This window comes from Seriola dumerili, unplaced genomic scaffold (genome assembly GCF_002260705.1).
Source record: "Seriola dumerili isolate Sdu_G_001 unplaced genomic scaffold, Sdu_1.0 BDQW01000024.1, whole genome shotgun sequence".
Taxonomy (NCBI): Eukaryota; Metazoa; Chordata; class Actinopteri; order Carangiformes; family Carangidae; genus Seriola; species Seriola dumerili.
The window spans coordinates 180,017-207,201 of NW_019174279.1; the positions used below are offsets into that span (position 1 = coordinate 180,017).

General features: G+C 42.3%; 1 protein-coding gene across 1 annotated transcript in view; it reads right to left on the reverse strand.

Annotated features, from left to right (window-relative positions):
• The window catches only part of kcnip2 (potassium voltage-gated channel interacting protein 2), an 86,379-nt gene that overhangs the window by 33,087 nt on the left and 26,107 nt on the right, over window positions 1–27,185 (reverse strand). Inside the window, exon 2 of the mRNA XM_022762478.1 lies at window positions 15,731–15,739. Coding sequence (XP_022618199.1) covers window positions 15,731–15,739 — 9 coding nt within the window. The remainder of the gene's footprint in view (window positions 1–15,730; window positions 15,740–27,185) is intronic.

Consider the following 27,185-nt stretch of genomic DNA (forward strand, 5'->3'; position numbering starts at 1 on the left):
AATGTAGATTTGCCCTGACATGCCATGAAATTCATTTTTACCAGCTGACACTGAAATACATTAATGACTAAGTCTGAGGACAGAGAGAATTAGAAATACAAAGGCAGCTCAGGGTAAGAAGTCTAAGAAAAGAGAAAAATATGCTTGTGTTTAAGTTTGAATTATTTGTGTAGAAAAGAACAGGGCTTTAAATATCACTGGACAATTTCAACCCATCCCAACTTCTGTACTATCTCTCTTTAGCTTTGTTGCTTCTATCACCTTAATCTTTTCCCCCGGTTTGTTTTCCTCTTCTCACCTCTCTGGAGCCCACTCTTATCACCACAATCTGTCCTTTTCTCCATCTACCTCCACCTCTGTCTCCCGACCTCCCCTTCACTTCCTCCCTTCGCTCTCACCCGCTTCTCACCCACTCTCTTGCTCCCTCTCTGCCCGTGATGACTAGAGGTCAGCAGAACCGTCTCTCAAGGTCGTCCCTGTCCGTGGTCTGGCCTCCTCATGCCTGGATGGCTGAGTGGAACAGACAGCGCTGTCCCAGTTGGGGACCATCAGACTTTTAGTGCCTCTGACCACTGGCCTCCCTGGTGGGTAGGCCTGATGTGCATCCTTTCTTTGTTCCCATTCTCTGCTGTCCATTATAAAAAGTGTGACTCAGAGAGAAAGACGGACAGAAGAAAATAGAGGAGTGGCAGGAAGGGGGATTGAATAAATGTTAATAGGATTTGTCTAGTAGTCTCATATACTGTATTTTTACATTAGCCAACAAAATATGTATGTAACACAGACTGCTTTTACACCAATCCTGTTTTTTTTGATAAATCCAAACCCTTGAACTTTGCTCCTATATATTTGGGTTTATCTGAGCAGTTGAGAGAGATGTCTTTCAAACTTTGCACATAGCAAACAACCGCACAGAGACCGCCTGGAACTGTGGTTCTGTGTCATCCTCCAGATGGACTGAAGTGTGGTTTGTTCGTGGTGAGAAAACAACATGAACCAACCATGACAAAATAGCTGATTATTATTCGGATCACAGAAACCATTTTCTAATCTTGCTGAGGTGTCAGATGCTTTACCTGCTTTGTATTTTTCTAGTGGCACCTCTTTGATGGATGGGGTGATTCATGTTCAGTTTCGCCCATTTCTTTGTGAGCTCAGACCCACATTAAAACACTGTCACGACATAACATCCACTGTATGGGGACTATATCTCCATTGAGCTTACTTATTTAATAATACAAACACAAAAAAGGCAATTATTTTTATATTTGATTGATCATTTAAGTTACTTTTAAGTACAAATACCCCAAACGTTGCTGGTTTGTCTTATATTACAGTAAATTTAATCTTTGAGGGTTTAAATTGTTGTTCAGACAAATATAAAGATGTGTGAAGATTTTAAGATGTATCAGGCTCTGGGAACTTCCAAAAATCTCATTAATTAAAGAAAGACTTAGACGGTTATTCTGGTCAAGATCAAGATAAAGAGTAATTAGGGGCAGGTGGCTTTGCTGAGGAGAAGGGCACAAATTGGAAGGTCAGTGGTTCAACTCCTAGCTCCTGTAGTCCAAATGTCAAAGTCTCCTTGTTTAAGACAATGAACCCCAAAATTGCCCCCAATGTATCATTGGTGTGTGTGTGTCTGTATGCATAGAAAATAAATGTCTGAGTGAATGGGTGAATGTGGCTTGTAGTGTAAAGCGCTTTAAGTGGTTGATAAGACTAGAAAAGTGCTATATAAGTGCTGTCAATTTAACTCTTTAACTCATTTGTCATGAGCTTTTCACTCATTTTATCATATAATATTTCATTTCATACAAAAATATACAGATGTGTTAATTAATTTACATATTTCCATAATAATCTGTTCTTTATCACAACACTACCAATGAGGTGTGTTCTTTCTCTAGTGTAAGGCTCAAACGTGCGGTCTACCCTCAAGAATAAACTTTGCATTGAAAGTAAAGAGCTGTACACACGGTGCTCACATCCATGCAGTGGTGGGAGCATAACTGAGAGACCCCCCCGGGGCATTTAATAGCTATAGTTAGCTTAGATTTATTCACTGCTCTGATAGCTATAGTTAGCAGTAAATTTATCCATCTGCCAGGGGAACTTGTCAACCAAGGATGGAAAATACACTTCCATTGAGTTAGTCAGCCTTTAATGACGGAGGGGCTGGCTGGAAAGAGATGATTAGAAAATTAATTATTTATCAAAATACTACTAAAAATTTCCCCTGAAAACTGAAAAATTGAGAACAAGTCATTAAGGTGTAAATTGAATGTTCTGAATTTCAAATCAGGGCTGTAAGTCTTTATGCATGTGTGTGTGTGTGTGTGTGTGTGTGTGTGTGTGTGTGTGTGTGTGTGTGTGTGTGTGTGTGTGGAGTAGAGGCTTGTCACTGCTTCTATGTATGTTTGTGTGAGTTCGAATGAGTAAATATGTGTGTGTGTGTGTGTGTGTGTGTGTGTGGGGGGGGGGGGGGGTGCATGTGAGTTTCATTAATCTCATGGAAAGATCGATAACTTACCTGTTTTCACTTTGCCTGTGTTTAATGACTGACTGGGTGTGTTGAGTGGCCACTCTGTTAATATCCACGTGCTATATGTAACACACACTTCATCCTTGTTTTATCTCTTATCTCTGTCACTTATTCTTCTCTCTACCCTCCACTCTGAATCATACACTTACTATCTATTTGATGGTACAGTTCACACTAAGTTCAGAACTACACATTTTGCATCGCCTTGATCCAACTGAACTGAAGAGTATTGAGGTGCTCAAATACTGACCCGCCTTCTGTCCTCGACAAAAGTGGTTCTTGAAAAAAACGTACCTGGTGATCATGTCATCAGTTTTATGAACACAAACCTTCTGAGAAATTTCAATCTGGTTCTTTTTTAACTCTAAATGATTAACTGCTCTGCTGACATGCTGACATTTAACCTTTTAGACCTTTAAATCTCAGCTCTGCGTTCAATACAGCTGATCACTTCAGTGGTTAGACTATCAGCCTCAAGCAGGCTTTAATCATGTTTTTAGATGGGACATTGTGGTTGCTGGGCATTCAGGTATAGTAAAGGTGTCTTTAGAGATCCCTGTGGTTCTATTGTCACTCTCGATCTAAAGTACATACTGTCACTTAGTCATGTATAAGCCAGTTTTCCTTTAAATACTCATGAAACTCAAGATTAACTCTGTTGATCCTCTTGATATCCAGCAACATGACTCCTTAGATGAGTGTCAACATTATATAACAACTGGTCATGGTGACATGGACTGTTTTTGCAGAAATTATCAAATCCTTTTCATTCAATAAACTGTAACACATGAATATATATTAATGCTTTTCCCAACTAAGAGAAAAGGAAAAAAAAATGGATAGGATGGGAGCATATACAGAAATGTGGGGCATGTGCTGAGATAACATAATATTACAGAACAGCTGTAAACCAAAGAGGCCCTTTTAACATATGACCCAGACATGGAAATTACCATAGGGCTCTCTGATTTATTCAGCACGTTGAGGGAAACAGGGAGGACAGTGGACAGATCTGCTGATGTAGGTCTCTGTGTGATTAGGAAGCGATAATGTTACTCCAACTGTCTGAGTGCAGAGAGAAGTGAAAAAGGTTAGGGTGTTCCACTTGAACAGTCAGAGGTCCAGGAGGAAGTATCACCTCACCGCCACTGGAGGTGAGCGTAAGTATTTCTCTCTGTGTACAAATATGCCATCAAGTAGCATGTTGTGTGCTTATATTTATATTTTACTTTTATTATGCATGCGTAGCTCACCCTATATGTTTATGCAGTCTTGTTCCTGTAGCCACCCTGCGAGCTTGATATATATCATAATGGATAATTTGATAAAGTAATGGACGTTTCAGCCTATTAGCGACAGGAACTGCACAGTCAGCAAGTGTTGATTATGGATAAAAAATACAATCTAATCACAGCAGCACAATGTGGCTGCTTAATAAATGGAAACTTTCCATTCAGACAGAAACTACTTGAATTTGGAGGTTAAAAGGAACAGATGAAAGACTTGCGAATGAAACTATATTTCAGCACCATGGACAGCGACACACAGAGAAAGATTTAACACTCCGAAGAAGAAAAAATAAATAAATGCAACACCTCTCCTTGGAAAAAAAAAAAGCATAAAAATGTTTTATGTCCACCGATGGACTTTTTCCATTTCTTTGTAACAAGCAGAAGAACAATTTGTTCTCACAAAACTTAAAACACTGTGACCAAACTTTTTGTCTCCAGCTGGAACATATTGTCCACTTTCCGACACCTTATTAAAATTTTATCAAACGAGACATTTTGGCCTCTTCCAAACAAAACGGGCCTCAACTTTATAACAGAGGGCATATTGACTTAAAACTGGTTTTCAGGACAGAGATGAAAGCTGTCGCAGCCTTTCATTCCCATGTGAGATACAGTATTCTACTGCCGCCCTGCAGCCACTGGATTTACAATGACATCCCAAGCTGAATATTGCTGCTCTGTGTCCTCACTGCTACAGTAACTGCTACAAAAACACATTTTGAATTTTCAAGGTAAGCAGAGGAGGATTATGATATTACAAATTTAACATTGGCTGAGTCAAAGTATAAACTACCACAGGTGAACGCTTAAACAAGTCCAAAGGTTTTTAAGAATCACAACTCGAGGCTGACTATAAGAAAAAAATCTGTGAAGTCAGACACATTCTCTTTTGAACTACAAAGTCAATGTAGCTTTGCCTCAATACCTAAATTCAGTATCGAATGTATCGAATGTATCTCTCTATCTTCTAATGTTTGGGTTTCCGATCAGTGTTTTACCAACATATTCAGTAAAGTAAAATACAGAAAATATATTAATGCTTTAAGATAGTTATCTCTGTGTGTTTGCTTGGAAGACAGAATTGCTCACCCCTTCATACTCCCCGGTTGGTGAAATTGGTGTTTTCTGATGCTAATACAAATCCTAATCTCTGCTCACAATCAAATCCTCCTTCAGAAACCTGAGTGAGGTCACGTCTGTATTTTGTGGACCTAACAGACCATGCCAACCGACAATGCCCTGCATGCATTCACACATTAGAAAGCACCAAGGTCTCGTTCACCCTTTGAGTTTTTTTCTCCCTCTCTTTCTCTCTCCACCAGTCACACCTAGTTTTGCCCCCTCCATCCCCCACGCTCAGACTGCTACTAATAGGAGTTTATTTTTAGCACATGTGAGATGTGTGTGTGTGTGTATACACATGATGGATGAAGGTGATGTTTCACACCTTTCTCGTAAAGGGGTGGGTGGTAGGGGTGGTGGGGGGTGTAGGGAGGAGAGTTTTATGGGGGAGGGTGGGGGGTGGGTGTAGGGGCAAGAAGCAGGCTTGTGAGCGCGGACACACGGGTGGGAGCAGCAGTTACAACGCAGGAAGTGTCGAGCAGGACGGAGTACGGCTGAAACGAAGGAGGGAACAGGACGAGGCTTCCGCCTTGAAATCCCTGCTGGCACAGCAAACTGACCCACAAGTGGCTGAAGATCAACAGGCCACTCTGCACCAGATGATAGTGCTCTTCTTCAGAGAGATGGGGGATGACAGGAACAGCCTGGTGTACTGTACCAGCCAATTAAAATGCAGCTTACACAGGACTTTGCTTTGGGCAAAAACTGAAATGTAATCACATATCATTTCTAGGTTCTTGTCTTTCCCTCAGGATGTCTCGGGAGGTAGCCGGAGAGTTGTTCAGTGGTGACACAGGTGTAACCTGCTTAAAATCATGTCAGACGTGGACATATGAAGCAGAAACTGATATAGACCACACAATACCTGACAGGCAGAGCAAGCTAGAGCCCTGACTCAATCAGCTCGCGACGGAGCGAAATGTGAACAGCATGGAGCAGATTAGGGCTAAAACCGTGGGACACATGCCAGAGAAAACAAAGGATAAGAAAGCAAGCAACAGATACACAGACGGATTAATCAGCATACACGGAGTGCACAAATAACTACAAACCAACTGTCGCTCTTTCTTTAAATAACTTGATCTGGGATGCCACTGCGTGCGTATAAAGATGGTGGCACCTACAAAACAGAAATGTAATTTTTTTTTTTTTTAAATATAGATCCTCAAAGAGAATTTTTTTCTGAACAGGCTTTGACCTTGAACTTCGACGAGGAATTTATTTTTAGGCCACCTTTTTTATCTTAATTGTGAACGTGCAAGTCAGGAGGTGTCAACAACAGACAGAAACAGAAAGACACAGAAGTGAATAATCAGCAGACGCCAGATAACTTAAGTGAGAATCTTCACATATCTGGCGACAAAACGAGTGTGTTCTTAAAATGGATTTGCGCACACGGATGTGACATTTCTCTCTCTCTCTCTGTCTTTTCACTTTGTTACTCTCGATCTTCCTTTTCCTTGACTTTAAGATAATTTTTCATCACGTCACAAAACAGTCCTCACAACTTGGCACTGCAGCAAATAAAATAATAACCTCAAATGAAGTGGAACAAAATCTTGTAAATGAATCCAAATATATCTACCCTTTCAATGTCTACCCAAACCCGAGGCTTCAGAGCTGCTTCCCACTGGGTTTTCATATTGCCTATTAGGCACTGATGAGACAACATCCAGCTCAGTCTTCACCCCACGGTAAAGCACACAAGCAGGGGAGTTTAGCTTGGAGTAAGTTATCCTTATGGTAATGAACAATTCCCTTCCCACTGCGACTGCCATTACCACACACTGTGATATGGCTTAGTACTCTCCACAGCAACACACATGCACACACACCAACCCCTGCAAGCGCTCATCAGAATTTTACATCACAGGCAGCCCATGTTTTATTCATTAAGCTTTCAAATGACATTTAATGTCATTTTTTTGTCAAAAGGAGAGGAAAGTGATGGACGGGTGTGTAATGGCATTTGTCAGAGACAAGAGGGAGGGCACAGAGGTAGCACTGTCAAACTTCATAAACTCTACAGGTGCTCGAAGAAGATACGTTCGAAAGAAAGATACATATACATATTTTTCACCTCAGTAAATCAACGCACCATTCCTCCAAGTTAAATGAGGAGGGGACTAACGGTCACTATCGATTACAGTGACCCCAATCAGTCATTCGAGCCAGTCAGCGCAACTGTAAACACAAAGTAACAGCATCAGAATGTTTTGACAATGAAATACAAAATGTAATAGCAGCAGCATCTCATACACACAAGCACATATAAAGCTCAGCATCTCTGTGCCGGGGCCAAGGCTTGGACAGAACATTCTTTATTTATAGATGATGGGCTGATAACAAAATCTCTTTGGTCATAGCCATGGGTGAGCTGCAGAGAGAATTGGCTTCGAGGTATTAGAGCTGAGAAACAAGTTGCGTCCGTGGAAACGTGTGTGTGCGTGTGTGTTCCTGTCAATCTCAGCAGATGTGTGTATACCCTCACCGGTGTGGAAGTATACATGCCCCAACACAAAGGTGAAGTAGCACATGAGGGAGGTAATCAGAGGTTATTAATTAGAAAGTACAAAGTTCTAATGGCCTCTGGAGGAAGATTAACACCCACTTTCATTTAGAAAAATGTCAAAGGCCCTAACAAATGACTCCTACTCTGGAGAAGGAAATGAATGTGACTATTTCTTGGTGCCCATATGTATACTGTGAAGTGCAGGTGAAAGCTTCCTGTGGTAAAATAGGTGCAGTGGGGGAGAGTGCGTTATACAAAATGAATTAAGTCACAGGAAGCTGGTCTCTGCAAGAGTTAACACATGATCTTTATCACCTGAAGGGAATTATTTTGCAGTAGGGACCAGCATGCACTGCTGCTCATTACACATTCATCTTCAGACATGAAATATTGATTTAAGGCTATTTACTACAAGTAATTAAAATGCAAAGCAACATGTCTGTGCACAGTTACTGTAGAGAAAAGTTGTTAGGGCACAAGGTGTTGCTCATGAGAAATTACTGTCAAACAGTCATTTGTAGGAAAAATAGAACCAGAATGTGTTCACTGCTCATTGCCACATACACCTGAACACATGCTGAAAATGCGCTGACAACGAGGACAAACCGGGATGTTTGACATTGTGATTAGTGATCCACTGATAACACAGTGGACAACTGAACAGCAAATTTTGCTTTGGCAGTTTCTGATTTTGTGAAATGAGCACAAACTCGTTCGTGTTCAATGTGCTGGAAGACAAATTCTGTTTCTCCACCATGGGGGGATTATGTTGAATTAATACAAATTAAATCGTGGGACAAGAGCACACCATGGACACGTGACAACACATAAACTAGACAAAGATTAAATATGAAAGTAGACATTTAAAGTCCCTATACAACCCTTTCCATTTATGTTATTCAATTACAGCTGAACTAAACCCCCTCCCAAGAGCGTATGGATATGTTGAGGCTGTTTTTTGATTCACACCTTACTTTCATGTTACTTTTGTTGAACTTGTTACTTACATCATCTTTATCATTCTTATTTTTTTTTCATATTATATATTAGTACATCATGTAATTTCAAATATAGCTCCACCAAAACTCAACCTGAGCAGAGGTTGGATTTAAACACCATACTTTTCATTTTCATGTCAAACTACAGCTGTTATTACCAGTCATTTCTTCACTCAATGAAACACATTTGTGTCATTTTTTATGCAAAGACCATGTTATTATGTTTTTACGCTCATTTCACAAAAAGCAATGCAATGACTGCTGCTTTCCAGTCTCCTGATATGACAATGACACACAGCAGAGGTATGTGACAGTGATGGGGACAGGAGGCATCGCAGGAGGAGAGGCTCGGGTACAGAAAGAAGAAGGAGACCTGTGCTGTCAGCTTCATGTTAGATAAGAGCACAGCTAAAGGACAGATCAATGGGGCTCAAAGAGATTCTATACAGCCGAAGCCACAACATCTACAGACCGAGATAACGTCATGCAACAGGGTGAAGTGGAAAGGGAAGAGTGTGTGTGTACAGAATGTGTATGTGAACTGATATACTTGTATGTATGTATGCATGTGTATGTGTGTGTGGGTGGGCAAACAAGTTAAACAGTATTTAATGGATCTTAATTGCACTAAACAGAGCTAGTCCCACTATTAAGTAAATCGACACAAACAAAGCTCTAGGGCAGGGGAGGCGCAGAGGACACACACACACACACACACACACACAGGAGGAGTCACAAACACAGCAGCGTGGTCTTGTTTTCCCTACAGAGGCTCATGAAACAAACTAATTAGTGGGCAAAGTAGGGGCAAGAGGGAGGGTGACTACAAATGACTGTCATCAGTAATGCTCACACACACAAACGCCAACGAGCCATAACCAGACACAATAAGGCTCCTAACCACTGTGTAGGTCTATGGTGGGGTAGTAGTAATTGACTGAACTAATTATAGACGCAAGAGCCTATTCAGAAACACACTGTGTGTTATCAAGGCTTGGTAAGAGAATAAAAACAAGAAGAACTAGTAGAAATTTTTTCAAACAGGGTCTACAGACTAAAAACACCGACTAACCTAGGGCTTTTCTAATGTGTTCTTTTTTTCTTTTTTTGTTGCATAAGTTAAATCACTGTTCATACACAGTTTGACATCAGAGTAAATTCTGTCTGTCCATGCCCGACTTAAATGGCTCATCCCTCAGCACCTCGGCACAGCCAAAAATGCCACAACACTCAAATACCAAACTGTGAATGGCCTTGATGAAATCCCTATGTAGCACAGCCATTATACAGTTCAGCCCTCGCTGGCTCCCATTGCACCGAAGCAGACATTGCTCTCTTTCTCTCGCTCTCCCATTGGAACAGACATGCAGGAGCCAGTAGTCATGGTAACTCCATTCTGGGTAAACTTAAGGATGTGTACGTACGTGCATGCACACACAAACACACACACACACACACACACACACACACACAGAGTGGTAGCTAGTTAGCTATCTGAACAGTGAGCAGTCTGTTTTGCAAACGGATGTTGGGAACATCAATTATTACAGTTAGTCCAATTCTTTCATACATTTTAATGGGGACAAATTAGCAAATTAGCACAATCAAAGTCAATTTACTAATTAATTACATATGGAGTTTAAGAATCTATATCTTTGCTCCATTGTCAAATGAAACAGATTCCCAACGTTAGTCATATTGTTAACAAATCCCATGAAAACATCTGTTTGTCAACGCTTTCCAAATTCCCAAAACTCAGCCTCAGTTCATTGGTTCCTGAAGACCTCTCAAAAACCTTTAACAAATGGCTCAGGAATATATAGTCTCATTAAAAAAAACATTCAGAAACCCCTGGTACCCTAGTTATTAATGACACCAGTAGCCATTTAGTGATTTGCAGTCAGCATCCAGTTGCCTGGACCCGAGCGTGTGTTTGCACTCTATAGGTAGACATGAGCGAGCATCAATTCATTGTTGGTTTTAGCCTTTGGGATTTGTTGACACTAAGAATAATCCAGAATATCAGCAGCTTTACTCTTTGGCAGAAACTTACAAGTTCTGGACATCACTAAAGCTTCAGTGCAGTAGGAGACCTTGGTGTAAGTGCTAAGAACTACATCTATTCAATAAGAACAAGGAGAACAGGTAAAGAAGGGCACCGAAAGTGCATAATAAGTTCTAGTTAGGCATGTTAGGGTGTCAGAGGTGCTAGGAGGGGAGGTGGTCTCGGAAGAAATAAGACTTCAAGAGATTCTTAAAGCTAGAGAGGGACGCCCTTGCTCTGATTGCATTTGGTAGCTTGTTCCACCATCGGGGGAACCACAGGCGAGAACAGTCTGGACTGTGACTGCCTTGTGTGCAGGGATGGCAATGACAAATGACATTCCTTGGAGGAACACAGTGGCCGAGAAGGAGCATAAGCCTGTATGATTGAGTTCAAGTAGATGGGTGCAGACCCAGAAGTCACTCTGAAGGCAAGCATTAGTGACTTGAATTTGATTCGCGTGACCATGGGTAGCCAGAGAATGAGCAGTGGAGTGACATGTGCCCTTTTAGGCTGATCAAAGACCAAACGGGCTGTTGCTTTCTGGACCATCTGTAAGGCTTTCACTGTGCGTGAAGGAAGGCCTGCCAGAAGGGCACTGCAGTATTCGAGGCAAGAGATAACCATGGCCTGGACCAAAAGCTCTGTGGTGTACTGACTCAGGTAAGGCCTGATATATTGGAGTATGATTTGAAAAAATGAATATCAGCATTTCACGATTGAATCCAAAGTTTGAAAGCTTTTATTTTAAATGCTTTAATACTCAATGTGGTAACTGGACATAAACGTTGGTTATCGTTTATTTTCCAAGTGACTGAATTGGGTATCACACCCAGGGTTTTTGTTTTGGGCTTAGTATGTGTGTGCACCTCTCCACACATGTATCCACATCCAATTCCCGCTTTCAGGGCACGAACACGAATCTCTGTAGATGTCAAAGTCTGAAGAGATAACGAGGAGAAAAGAAGAGGTGGAGATGAGCTGCACGGACGTCAAATTAGCATTCAGACACTGCTCTATTGACAAGGTCATCTAAACACCGCTTTATCTCCACCTTCTAGGATCAACTGCTGGGATTCAATAGAACCACTGTACTTTGTTGCGACTTCCCCAAGGCAATGTGAGCTGCTGCTCAATATCACTCACAAGAAAAAAAAGCAGGAAAATGGGTGTAAAGCTTAGAAGCAGGCTGTCAATAGGCAATGTTACAGAGGGTGTTTCTGGCAAAGGACATTTTATTCAGCCAACACTAAGCCCAGCAAGACAAAGAGTGTAAGGACATAAAAGAAATAAGACCTTCTAAGTATCAAGAAAAGATTTTGCTGAAGTTTATAGAACTTTATTCTAAACTCAGTGCGCAGATTAGCATTATAAAGTTGTGTGTATCTGTACAGAGAGAGACGGAGAGGAGAGGAGAGGAGAGGAGAGAAGAGGAGTGAAGAGGAGAGGAGAGGAGAGGAGAACGGGGATGGGTAAGTGGATGTCATACTGAGAGCTGGCTGAAGGGCTGGATAAAAGGCTGTGTGAGTCTTTCTCCCACTGAGAGTTTCTCAATGGAGGTGGAATGCCACAGGCTTCCAGAGGGCAATCTGTTTGACTGGTGGAAAGGGAGGAGGAGGGGGGAGAAGGACAGAGCTGCAGAGGGAGGAGGAGGGAGTCAAAAGGCAGATAGAAAGAGGGGAAGAGTGAGTTCAACCCCAACAGCTTTCTGATTCTTATTGTGCATACAGATCATTGATTCTATTATTATGTATAAGCATTGAGCAAAGTGGGAAAAAACATGTGCCCACAGGCATACATACGTACATACTTATATAAATGTATATGCAGTACATATCAACATATATTATGCAGAAAATAATGACTGCAATCTTTAGCCTGTTTGATGTGTGAGCTTTGTTGTCTCTGTCTGGAGTTTAAACGAAGCACTCAGACATACTGTATATATACACACACACACACACACACACACACACAGAAGGAGCCACAAACCCCTACAAGTCCACTCACACTCTTTGAAAGGATATGCATGTTTTGGATCTGTGCAGATGAGGAGTGCATCTACTCCGTCATCATCGAGGTAGAAAACAAACTGAGCCAGAGACACAGGAGGAAACTGAATTGATGGACCAACAACAGAACCCTCAGCAAAGATCAGAAACCACGCCAGGAGCATGAATACACAGCAAACTCCAGTTAAGACCATTTCCACTTGGCTTCTGTACTCACGAAAGACGTGGAGCCACCGGGAAACCTCTGGGTGGGGAAGTGGAAGTTTTGGGTGCCTACCTTGGGTGAGCGTTCCCATGAGGAAGCGGTAGAAATAGCGAGCCACCTTGGTGAGCTGCCTCTTGCACCTTTTCCTGCACTGGCTCATCTTGGTGCAGCTGTGGTGGAGGTGGAGATGATGGCAGTGGTGATGGTGTTAGTCAGCTAGTCTGCCGGCGGAAGCAAGCTTTCAAGGTAGGAGGGGAGGAACAGAGCACTGTGAGTGTGTGTGTGAGTAGGTATGTTATTGTGTATATGTGTGTGTGTGTGTGTGTGTGTGTGTGTGTATATGTATATGGATAGTCTGATTGCCGCTGCCTCTCTTCTCCTCCTCACTCACCCCTTCTCTTTCCTCTCTCTGTCGTCCTCCCCCCCCCCTCTCTTTCTCTCTGTTCTACTCTCCACCTGTAGGGCGCTGGCTGTCAATCAGCCAGGCTCGCTTTGTCTCCTCCCCCTCACGTTCTGGGAAGCCCTGTTCTGGCCTCTCATTGGCTGGGAGCAGAGTGTGGCGGAAAATTACGGACTGGCGCTCATGTGAGAGTGCGTGTGTGTGTGTGTGTGCATATGTGTGTGTGAGAGAGAGAGAGAGCAGTATACTACGAGGAGGCTGGCTTGAGTGGCAGGTGGTGGTTTTTCTCTAGCTGCGCATTCCACACATCTTGTTGATGTTTTTTTTTTTCTTCTATTTTTCCTCCACTCACCGCTCAAAAAGAAGACAGCCTCTCAGAGTGTGTGTGTGTATGTGTGTGTGTGTTTGAGCCAGCAGGAGGTTGAGTAAAGTGACAGAGGAAACAAAGCAAACCCATTAATTAGCATCACACACCGTCCCTTTGCGTGTCTGTCTCTTGCTTGCTCATTAATGGTATTCATAATACAGAGGATGGAGAGGAGGAGCAAAAAGGAAAAGTGAAGGTACACGAAGAGACGGATAGGGAGGTGGAGACGGGGCAAAAAGGGGAATGCATAATTAATATGTTTCCCTCCTTTCTCCAGTGTGGTGAAATTTAAAGAGAAAAGGCTTGACAGGAGAGAGAGGGTGTTGGGCAAATACCAGCCCTCACCAGAAGTTGATGGACGGATTATTATCTGCCAGCAGAGGAGGAGGAGAAGAGAGAGGAGGGTAAGAGAGGAGGAGCTTTTAAATCCTGTGGGATTGAGAAATAGGTATTTATGTAAAGCCTTTTCTGCCTTCATCCTTATCATTCTGCCTCTAATCTCTGTCTCACTCAGTGTCAACACTTGCAGAGTCACCAAGCATGGAAACACACACACCTAGTTTTCCCTCTAGACATATTTTATTGTTTTACCCTCTACAACTCCCACATTACCTGACTAAACTGCTGCCACTCCACCCTTATCCTCTCTCTTTCTCCCCGACGCTGAATTAAAAGTGATTACCGTTACCACAGCAACCCCCAGACTCCATGGATTTTTCTGGTGGTCTAAGTGGCAGACGCACACACACACACACAGGCACACAGACACACAGACACACACACATGCGCTTACATACACCACTTACATTGACGTACACACCTGTCTGTTTGTCAGGTCAGGGAGGAAATCAATCAAACATCAGGCAGATGCCTCCTCTCAACACTCTCGCTCTCGTCTGTGTGTGTCTCTGTGCTCTCTTTCTCATTTAGAAGTCACATGGAGGGGTCAGAGTACGGGTGAGTGTTTGACAGCGAGCTGCTCCGGACTATTAAGAGCCGATGCAACATGGCCAGACGGAGTAAAGAGCCCTGATGTAACCGTGAAACACATAATGACGTCTGAATCCTTCGATTCTGAGAAAAGGCGCTAAGAACACGTGGAAGAAGGAGAGAAAGATTTTGAACAGCTTTTGAAAGTTCATATAAGACTTACTAATTAATAACTTTGACTCCTGCCTTTGAATATATATATAATATTTTTGAGTGTGAATGCACTCAGCAGCAAATATTTCTTAATTTCTGAAAAATAAACTTGGTGTGAAAGGTCCACATGTAATTTCAGGTTTTGGATCATGCGTCTGACTGTTAGCCGTCATTCAGGGATCTGTCTTTCCTCAGAAGAGCTTTACATTTGTCCAAACTCCTTTACCTCCAGCTCTGACACTGTGGGAGAGGCAGAGCATGTCAGACCCTGGGCAGATATATGACAGGTTTGCGGAGGATGTAGAGTAGCTTGCAACATTGAGGCACTGTCAGTTGAACCAACCAGACGGGACAAAAGGGAAATAGTAAGAGGCAGTGGTAAAAAACACACATTGTCAGGATTAGCTGACTGTCCAGCAGGGAAATGTCTTTCTACAGAGGGTACAGAAGAGGTGATTAGAAGAAAGGGTGTGGCTGCTCCAGAACAAGAGATCTGCATGTTATTTTTGCTTTAAACACATCCAGGATTTGTGCCTCGACTCAGCTGCCTGTTCTCAAGGGTATGCGTGTCTGTGTTTGTGCATGTTTTTCCCCCAAATGTTTCCATCCAGGGGTCTGAGTCACCACTACCAAGATGTCCAGGGTGTGAACCGAGCAGGGCCAAATCCAGGCTGCAGTCCATTAGCGATTATTACCAAGAAACACAACACAAACAAATAACACAACAACTCACACGGCAGCCCCCTTTTGGCAGCAATTATCAACTGATAAAAACCTTTAGGATTTAGTACTGACATGTTAATTGAGACTTCAAGAAAATGGCAGTAGCTCTTAATTGTGTTTTCATGCAAGGAAGAAAATAGTGTCAGTCTTAAAATGTCAGAGAAGTGATATATATATATAAAAATAATAAAATGGACAGACAGGGCGGCAGACATGAAAGAGGAGCTGCCAGAGAGAGAGAGAGGTCAACCTGACAAGAAGAAAGATGAGTTAAGGAGCAGACAGACTTGCTGCACCACTGACACGTCAGAGAAGCTCCAGATCTGCAAGCTGTCTGAGTGATTGGATCCATCATTAGGATGGAGACCCTGGAGGCCTAAGAACTGCCCTGACCATCAAAACACTGTCGGAAACATCGTCAAGCAGCCTGGAAATCTTTGGCTTTTTGGCAGGTCAACAGGAGGATAAATCTATAAATCTAACCAACTATCTGATAGACCTCATCCTGCCTTCCTCTTTTCTTTGCCTGTTTTTTTTTTCTGTTTCTAAACTCAGTTCAAACATTGATAAGCATATTAAGGTTTGTTCTGAATAAGAAAAAAATGTTATGAAAGACAGAGTCAGTGTGTGTGAAAGTGTGTGTCTCTGTGTTATGAGGGACAACATAATGATTTTTGCACAGATTTGGAAAGGGTGCAGCAGTCTGTGTAGGCTGCCATATGAGCACAAAGACACACAGGAATGTTGGAGGGCAGATGTGACACTGACACTCCACTCAAGTATCTGGCAAAGACAGGCACACATACACACACACTTTCACACATTTGTTTTTAACACTATTTATGTGACGGGCAAAGGCACCAGCTGGTGAAACCCACTCAACACTCTATTCACCGAGAACATGTGACTGTGGAGGGAAGAAAGAGGAGAGGAGAAGGGAGGAGAGAGGAGAAAGAGGAGAGAGTGAAGAGAGAGAGGGAGGAACGAGAAAGAAGCACAGGTGGAAGCACTCGTCTCCAGGGATGATGGGTTAAGCCTTAAATACAAACAAAAGTGTCTGTCTGGTTCTTATAATAGAAATATAAAATGAAATAGGAAGTGTTATTATAACATAAATGATTTATTTAAAATAAACCATAGTAAGTCATAAGAGCCATACATTATCTCGTGAGAAATGTCGAAAAAATGCCCCGTCTCACAATGTTAAGGAAAGTGATCATAAACATTCCTGGATCTGCCCCTTCGACCAGATCCGCACCAAAATTGAATAGGTTCTCTCTTAGCCAACGCCCCATCCCTCCACCAAGTATGGTTCAAATCATTTCAGTACTCTTTGTGTAACCCTGCTGACAAACAAACAAACAAACAAACCAACAAACAGATGTGGGTGAAAAACATAACCTCCATGGCAGAAGTAATGAAGAGCAGTTTTCAGAGCTGAGGAATTCTCGCCCCCTATCATACGTTTCCCTGTCCACTGCTGCTCTGTTTGCACATTTGTGTTAGATGCTTTAACAAACCAGCTAGTGTGGGCTGGGAATGGAGTATAAAGCATCTGCACAGCCAGTCTGCACTGGTGCTGACTTAAGCCTTATTCACACCATTTTAAAAATGCCCTCTCCAATATTATGTAAATGGTGTATTGCCAAGGTCCTGCACAGATGCTTAACTCGCTCAGCCTGGTAATCAGAAGAGATCATGATACATCATAAAACTTCCTATGAAAATAGCCAGAAAACGAATGCTCAGTATTTTCAAATTGCTATTTGCCAAGATGCTAGCTGGCCAGAGTCCCCCAAGTTGTCCTCTCACATGTTTTCCTTTTCTTAGAAAAACACAACATTTTGAACAAATACCAATCAGCTCTGCTAATGGTAACATGGTAACAAATGATTTACCACTGTCACTACACTCTGGAAACCATGCCATTAATTGATTTTGTTGGACCTCTCTGCCTTTGATACAGCCGACCATCCCATAATCTTGGAGCATCACAAACATTGTATTTGCAACATAGATCAGTATAAACTAAAATTAAAAAATTCTCATCCCTCTGCTACTTTGTCTTCTGTGATGCACCACAAGGCTCTACTTGAGGCCTGATACCATTTTCATTGTGTATGATCCCACAACATTCCTTACCAATGCTACATTGATGATACGCAGCTATATTTCCCTTTGAAACCAAATGAAACGCATAATCTACAATGCTGGTTGACCAGAAACTTTCTGTGTCAGATCCCCCCCATCTGTTGCCACTTTTAAATCACAGCTTAAGACCCAGTAATTATGAATTTAATTATATAATTGTTCTACATTGTCTGTCATGGTTAGCACCCTTTGGCTTTTGTTTATCTAATTAATTTCTAATTTCATCAAATTGAAGTATTTTATTATTTCATTTAATGTGCCTGTTGTTTTTTGACTTGACAGGTCAAAGTGGCATGAGCAGCACAAGAACCTTATTATTTAAACTTTAATATATGGATGCAAATTAATCATTCTTTTCTTTTTCCATCACCATGGGCATGGATGACAGATACTAAATAAAAATATTTTTTTAAAATATAAAGTTCCATCTTACAGTATTTAGGTCATAAACCTTTGCTATACTTTCCTAACTACCTTTTTTATGATGGCCTCAGACATAAGTCACAGAGTGTCAATTAGTTCCAATTGTATTTCTTTTTTCTTATACCCATATGTACACATCATTCAACTAAAATGAATAGGACATGCTGGCTGATTGTTTGTCAGTCAAAGCTAATCTGACAGCAATAAGTACATTGCTGTGGTTCAGCAGGTATAACATGTGTCATGTATTTATTTGATTTATTTAATGTCACAAGTTGAAACCCAACTCACAAACTTTCTCACTGCACATAACAGCCTCTCTAGCATTCCACACTTTAACTGAGTGATATCTATTAAATACATTTGACGATAAAACACTGGAAACTTACAATTGAGCAACAATTTCATTTCAGGATTATATTTCGAATAGTTGCCAGTATTAAAGGACAGTTCCTTTAAACAAAACCCTCTGCTCTGTGATTAGAAAAAGCAACTTCAGCAAATTCAAGGAGAGAACATGAGCGCACCTGTCCATGACTGTGCCTAGTTGATATTTAGAAGCAATGCTGTGGACACTGATAGATTTCAAATGAAATGTTGAATATTCTTTATCAAACCTATGCACTGTAGCCGTTGGCTGCGTAGAGTGCAGACACCAAGCAACCATAAAATAAGCTCTGTGATGCTGCCGCCATCTGCAGGCAAAAACCTGCACAGCCACAAATCCAGAAGCAAGTCGCCTGCCCTGAGGGCAAACAGATGGACTGAGAGGAGACACAGGGGAAAAGAGACTCATAAACTTCACAAGCATGCACGCCACGCACGCACACGCACGAACATGCACGCACGCACGCGCACACACACACACACACACACACACACACACACACACACACACACACACACACACACATCACTTTCTGACTTTAATGAAGACCAGAGAGGAAGAGGGGATATTAATGAAGTCTAAACACGATATGTAACTAATGATGCATGCCTTTTCCAGCTTGGAGTGAAATAAGACTATAGTGCACTTCAATTTGAATGCTAATGAATATTCATTAAAAGCTGCTCTAAAGATAAGAAAATATGGATTGCCAAAGTAATTATTTGGGTCTGTGTGTGTGACCAAAGATATGCATGTGTGTTTGTAAGCATCCAAGAGTCGTCCTGCCTCCAGGTACAGGCTCTGACTGTCTGATCACTGCTCTGACCACTAATGGACAACCTTTCAGGCACATGAGAGCGACCTGCAGAGTTAGAATAAAGACTATGGTGACTTAAGGAGAGACACTGCGTCATTTTCATACATAAATGTTATGCATTTAACTCAGACTAATCAGAAACAGCGCTGATATCTGCTGATTTGCTTTATCCAGAACAGCTTTCCTCTGAGTTGAGTACCACTGCACAGACCTTAGAAATAGAACTTTTTCATCTAGAATATTTATACAGACACTCTGGATGACTGACAGGAGGAAAAAAAACTACAGCAATGGCATCTGGCACTCCACATCAAAAAGCAGTGTGTGCCATTCACCGCAGCGTCCAATGACTTTAAAATAGCTGGCTGTACTAAACAGTTTATACCAGTAGAGGGCAGATACAGACCAGTAAAACCACAGCTACTGCAGGAATAAAAGAATTTACAAAGAAACTCATAATTGTCCCTCAAAGAAAGAAATAATCATAATTATTTTCATTCTACTTTTCATTTTTTTGGGACTTGAAATGCCCTGCAGGCAAATTCAACTCCAGAAAAGCAGCAAAATGCACATGAAATTATACATTACAATATTATACATTACCTATGCATTACCTCAACTCTGAATAGGTTAGATTGTGAATAGGTTGGCAGCCCCTCGAAATGAATTTTGAAGTGTATGGGAAAGCCATTTTAAATCTTGGTAATAACTTCAGACAAATCTTGGCTAAGCATTTATTTATGCCGACTTCTTTTAGATTAATGTCTAGCACCAGTTTACTGCTGTCTGATTTTATATAGTTAATTATCTTTCCTGCAGAAAATAGAGCAAAAGTGTAATTGAACCACCAGGAGACAGAGTTGGAGGATGAATGCAGCCGAGATATTCACTGGACTTTATCGGCCCACAGCCGAGTTACTTCAGATTTAAGGATCAGACTACTGCTTTGCTCCTTGCTCTGCATCAGAGTGATGATGGTGAGAAAAAGCTGAAAGGTCATGAGAGATCATGGCGTGGTCAGGGATTTGTTCATAGCATAGAGGAATAAGAAGATACAGGAAAATGAATTAATGAGAATAAAAACTTCATCTTGGGCGTCACTGTGGTACAATTTGAAACAAAACAATAAATATTAGATTCAGGTCATGACTCTTTTCCACTCTACATTAAAGCTACACAAACACCCGCTCTCTTCTGGTGTTGTCAGCCTTTAAACCCTGGGGGAGCTCCCTACATATTCCTTTGGATAAAGCGAGGGATGAAGCTGCTGCTGTGTGGATAGATGGAGATGGAAAGGGGACAGACCCAAGGGAGACAAAAATGACAACAAACAGGGAGAGACGAGGAGAGGAGTGGATCACTGGGCCATGAGGTCTACAAGTAACCCACCGGGGAGAAACTGTGGCTTTCACGTTGTTTTTATTGCCAGGCGCCGACTAGCAGCAAAGTCAGCCAAGCCGAACGCTTGAAAAGAGGAGCACCAAATCGCACGCTGCTACCTGCACCTCCTGGAAGGCATCAAACATCCTGCGAGTGACGATAGGTCTCTGATATTCCGTAAGCGCCGGTGTTGACGTGAACCCTCGCTATTGCCTTGCCTTCGCTACACCTCGCTCCACTGCTGTTTTACATGTTATCATCTAACGCAGGCACTCTGTATTGCCTCTGAAGTCTCTCCCTCTCGCTGTCACACCCAACTTCTTGGCTGCTTGACTGCTGTTCCCTCCACCCCGACCCCCTCACCCCCTCACCCCCCCCTCGCTCTCCATGCCTGTCTGAAGGCAGGCAGCAGGTGTTTTGTGACTTGAAGATCAGAGAGCCGCGCGGAGACGGAGCCCCTCTGAGCTCGGCTGCCTGTGTAGGAGGAGGAGGAGGACAGAAAATCTACGCTTCCATTTTCAGAGTCTGCCTTCTCTCTTGCAACAGGAGAGAGCTCTTATCCCACCCCCGGACCACGGTCGCACCAGTTCAATACCAGCGCGTGTCTTATCCGCGTTACATGCTCACGTATAGTTATGTCTCCTACAGGCTGAGCGAGGAGCCTTTTTTTTTTATTGAGGCGCATGCATGTGAGCTACTTGTTGCTGAGTTGAGGTGTCACTAGGGAGCAAGGCAGTGTGGGTGCACACATGCATGGACTAATATGGCAAATGAGGAGGAGAGGAGAGAGGGAGGGTGTGATTAGGTGAGAGAAATAGAAATTGTTTCCATGGGGTCCATGGTGTGCACGAAAGACACGCAGATGTAACACTAAAATGCAGCGGGACTTTGCACTGATTAAATCCAACCTTTTTGAGGTAACCTGATTTCACAGCAGCTCACTCTCTGACCTGAAACTAGTTTCAGTGATGCTGACTCAAACACTCCATTACTGCCCCCCCTCTTTCATTCTGAGAGTAGATTTGTGAATTATAGCGGGATTTGATTAGACTCCATGTAGCTGCAGTGATGACTCCCGTGTTAATGAATATTCTTTCTGCTAGAACCACATCATGTGTAGACCACTTCTTATTCACAGTCCTTCTTTTATCTCTCACCTGTTGACCTTTTCTCCAGGGCCGGCCTGCGAGAGCACTGTTAATGACCGATTTAAAGAGCATCCTCCATCTTACCTGCCTCGATTATGTAGTCTGAATTTAAAACAGACATGGAAACAGCATAGCTTCCAACTTGTGGGTGGATGACTGTGTGGAGTGGAACATTTATTTCTGTATGACAAAATTCTCCCTCTAAATACATCGTGCCTGTCCTCCTCTGACTTGCTACTATGTTTGCTGTTTGTTGTATTAGGAATTTATTTGATGAGAGGCTTGTGGTTGTTAAAAACCATAAGCATCAACAAAAAGGAATTCACAAAAAGAAACTTTATGAATGTCAATTTCAAAGTCATTGTCATGTAATAAAATACTATCATAAAAAAATGTTTCTGCCTCTTAAATGCATGGAGCTGCTTGCTTTATTGTGTTTGTGTGTTGTGTTACCTTTCATTTATATCCTTTACATTTTTACAATTTTTTTAAGACACAATAAGTCACTGTTGACACACAGCAGTGAAATTCTTTTCCCACTAATCACCACTGTGTGAGCAACTGGTCTAAAGTAGCATCAGTTCACCGTCTTTGTGTAAATCTTGCTGTCAGCTCATTCAAAATGAATACATTTTGATACCAAATAGTCATAAACCACGAGCCGCATTAAGCTGGTGTGTTAACTCACACTTCATGAATTATCTGCAATCTCTGCACATCCAAAACTTCTATACTCATGCCATACAGATCAGTCGACCTGGTAACAACCTGGGCGCTCTCACTGAATGTAAAACACAAAAACTCCTGATCGTTTTTTCTCCTTTGACAGCCTCCTCAGAAGAGAAGTGTTACTTCGTGCAATCCAACTATGAGGAGAAAACAAGGAAAAATATGGAGCTGCAGATGGCTGGGAGATGCAGACAATATGGCCCGTTTCATCTGCGACAAAGTTTGGTTCTATCACAGCACAGTCTGCAGCCGCCAAAACACGTTAAATACTTCCCAAAGACTATTAAAATAAACTCACTGTGGTTTTATGGATGATCTTTTGACAACAACCATGTGATACATCGAATAGCAGAACTGCTCAAACTGAAAGAAAATTTTTCACTCTGACTCGTCATCCAACTGTCAGATTTAAGATCACTTGGGCAATTAATCAGGCGGTGTGACCCTCGCTTGAAAACCTAACATCAAATATAAATCTGCTGGACATCTGGCTTCTTTTCTAAAATTACTTGGACCAATTCAGGTTGGTCTCATACTGGGGACAAGTGTAACTTTATTGTAATAACTTTTGAGTTATTGACTGTTGGAGTGAGTGGGACTCAGGATGCTGCTTCAGTTAACATGGACCACACATCTGTGGTTTTGGCAGCTCGAGCACATTTGGTAACAGGTTGGCTACTCCATCCACTCCGCCACCCTGGTGCCCATGTATTTAATTTGTGTGTTTCCTCTTCATTGCCAGCCTCTGTTCCCCTTATGACTTCATGTGAGCCATTAACCAGGGGGCTCAGTCTGGTGTGTCTGATGAGGACAGCTGCTGGGTTAAACGACCCATCTGTATCCAAATGATACAATCAGTCCTAATAGAACAGGGACAGATCAGTCCCGTAGCTGTCAACCATCAGAGGACAAGAGGTCACCTTCGCCGTGATTTAGGCACAGTCCACTTGATTGGGAATCCACAGAGAGGCTCAACTGAAGCGTTGCAGCTGTCTATATGTGCATGGAGGGCGCGTATGTGTGGTTCTATCAGCTATGTACAAAGTGTCAAGAGTGTCGGTCTGTGAATGTTCTCATTCGTCCAGGTCATTGTTATCTCTCTCTCAAATTAAATCGAAGGCAACTGGACTTGTATTTGTCTGTGGAAGACGTTTCGCCTCTTATCCAAGCGGCTTCATCAGTTCTAATGTATTTGGTCTCTCTAGTCCGCACTAGTCTGACCACAGACTAGTCAGACTAGTGCGGACTAGAGAGACCAAATACATAAGAACTGATGAAGCCGCTTGGATAAGAGGCGAAACGTCTTCCACAGACAAATACAAGTCCAGTTGCCTTCGATTTAATTTGAGAGAGAGATGTCAAGAGTGTCGTTCGTCTTTCAACAGGCTCACAGCAACTTTCTGCTCACGCTCTGCGCCACAGTGCAGATATTTGGAGGCTGTCACAGACTCTGCTCAGAAAATGAAACAGTGGATGGGATTTATTGATGGGAAAGTATTTGCACCGTGCACCCCGAGGGGATAATTCATCAAAAAAGTGTCAGCGCAAAGGTTATACAGACATAAGAGCGAGCTGAACCTGCGTCTAAGCAGGGTGGTTAGAGTGACTGCCCCAAGACAGACAGAGCGAACATTAATCCCAAATGAGACATTTGTCCTACCAGTGTCTCCTAGAGCAAGACCTAAACCTGCACCCCACCACCCACACTCACTGACAAAAAACAACCACACACCTAAAAAAGAAAAATGAACAAAACATGTCAAATATCTCCAATTCCTCTCTAACTTCTTACCCTTCTTTTTCTCTTCGATTTGACAGCTCCTCCGTTTGTGCTCATGTTACATGTTTCATGAGCCTGATTTGATCCTCACTAAGAGCACTAATAGCAGCTTTGATCGTGACAAGTGCAGCACTTACACTACACTACTACAATCACTAACTCTCCTAATGTAATCCCTCACTTCTCTTGACATCATCTGCAGCTTTCTCAAGGAGCTCTCTGCGCCTGTCTATCCAGCAGGACTGCCGCTGAACTTTCCACCTCGCTCTCAACTCAATTTTCAGAGCTCATTCTCCTGCTCTTGCTGAGATTCTTAAGTGCTTCCACCTCTTGACTATATCTGCTGAGCAGGTGTGTACGTGTGCACAGGAGACACCGCCATCTAATGGCACTGGTATCATGGCGTGGGGGGGGGTCACAGCTTCGGAAAACAGAGATCCTGCGGACTGAAGCAATGGAAAATAGTTTTTCTCCGTTTCTCTTTCTGTGCTTGTGTTTCTCTCTCCATGTGGGCGGGGAGCCAGAGGTGAACCAGGGTGAACTACATCCCACTATAACAACACGATGATGAAAGAATAGACACTCAGCAGACTCTCTAGCATTTAGAAAGACTTGACAATGTAAACACAAAATGCACACTATACAGATAAACGTCTTTCAGAGGGGATGTTGATTCCTAGAGGACACTAAACTTGTTGCCTGCAAGTTTTCTCCCAACAAGCAGCTCATCTATCCTCCGTCATTGTAAACACAACTGTTATGTAAGACACAGAGGACAGTGAGTACGTGCGTGCGTGTGGGAGTGAATGCTAATGCGAGCATTTGGGTTCAGTATGTGTGCACAAGTGTGTACTTGCTTGTGCATTTGTGTGAATGAACGGCAACTCCGTAGAAAGGAGCCCGATTTGGCTGAATTCACACAATCACCCGAAGGCTCATGGGAAATCAGTGGGCGGACAGGTATGGATCAGTGACAGGAGGAGGAGGATGGGTAGGTTTGGATCGGGTTCACTCACTAACACTTTCACTGTCATTCTCAGTGTCTCTTGCTCTCTTTGAAATTCTTTCTCTTCTTTCCTTCAAAAAAAAAAAAAAACCTGGACCTGTTCAGTGATTCACATCTTTTGAGGAGGTGCACGTTCAGCAGTTACATGTCTCTCTAAACACCTAACCTGATCACTGTCTGTACATACTGTGTATGAAAATCGGGACTGCAGTTTTCACACAGTTTTTCACACAATGACTTCTAACACATTTTTTTTTCTGTGTTAAATTACTGTATTAAATGTCTGGAGCAGATTTTAAAACCACAGTGGGGCTGTTTATGAGGATGCCCCTGGCCACTTTAAGAGTAGAAGGCACCGGTGCAGTGTAAATGAGTATTTGCTGTAACATAGAAAAACATGAATTTTATCAATGCACTCTGGTCTGCTCACAAACAGAGGAGCCATATCGAATTTATTTCAGCTCTCTTGGTGTTTATACGTTAGACCAAAATATAAGACAGAAATAAAGATAAATTCAGTGTGTTAGCTGCACCTCATTACTCCAACTCTAACAATAAATGTAACCAGAGTTTATTTCCTGACTAATATCAGGGGGCACAGACCAAATCATCAGACAGGATACCTGCCAAGCGACACTTCAACACATAAGCAGCCATTTTTTGAAAGCATTATTTCACTGGTGAAACCCTGAGCAGTAAGGAGACATGAAAAGAACAGCCCAATTCCAAAAATACAAAGAAAAGAAGCACAGCTCTTTCTTCTTTCATCAGTGTCTCTGACAGGCCTGTGTATCTGATGCCTCACAGGGAAGAAGAAACAAACAAAACAACTCTATAAAGGTCTCGTCAAACCGTGCAGGAGGTAATTTTATGTGCATACGTGTGTGTGTGTGTGTGTGTGTGTGTGTATGTGTGTGTGTGTGTGTGTGTCTGTGAGAGAGAGTCTGTTTATATGTTTTATTTAAACCCCACAATGACTCCCACTATTGTTTTCATCTCTTCTTTTCTTATGTCTTCCTCTGCTGTACAGACAAAATGACAGAAACACCTTCCAATACGACCCCTGTGTCTTCTTGTGTCTTGTGACCACTGTTCAGTGAGGATTATATTATTTTATATCGTCTTATTTTACTTTAAAAAGTTGGTGATTGTCAGACCTCTGTTGAAATCAACATATTTTGCTAATTGGTTTTCAATTCAACACGTGTGGCTAACTATGATTTATGGTCTCAGTCAATGCAAAACAATATACTACTGCTCGGGCTATGATGAGTTATGCGTTGCAATGTGTCTGCCTTATACCTCCTTTCTGCTTTACTCCTCCAGTGTTTCCTTCTGAGATGTGATCCCTGTGTTACTCTCTCCTGCTGCTTACCCTCCTCTTTTATGTTGCGCAAGTGACAGCGGAGAGGAAGCGGCCCGAGGTGAAGCAGGCAGCCCAGCGATGGAGGAAAAGAAACGTTCCTTTATCTAGAATATGGTGTGGTTGATATTAAATGCAGAAGTGCTACCCCTCGTTCACAATTCACTAAGTCTCTTGGATCTCTTCTGCAGAACCATTTTCATTCCAAAACTCTCCAAAAGTACTTTTCCCTGTGAAAAGGCAGCCCCCCTCCCCCCCCCTTATGTTCATTTATCCATCCCGCTCTTATCGACCCATCTCTGCCAACCAATTTTGTCTATTACACCCACTATCTCTGACTCAATCTTTTCTCTCCAATCCCTTTTTCTTTCTACTTCTTACGTCTTGACACACAGTTTGGAAGGATGGACAAGGGCAAGGGAAGAGGCAGTGGTGGGAAAAGAATGCAAAGGCACAGAGAGAGAGAGAGAGAGAGAGAGAGAGAGAGAGAGAGGACAAGAGAGAGAGAGAGAGGAGTGTCTAATTGAGAGTAGGAGCAGAATAAAACAGAGGCGAGCATTCACAAATAGCTGCAAAGATGAATGATGCAGTGAATTACATGCACAATTTGAACAGTCTGTTGCTCTCCTGCTGCCTC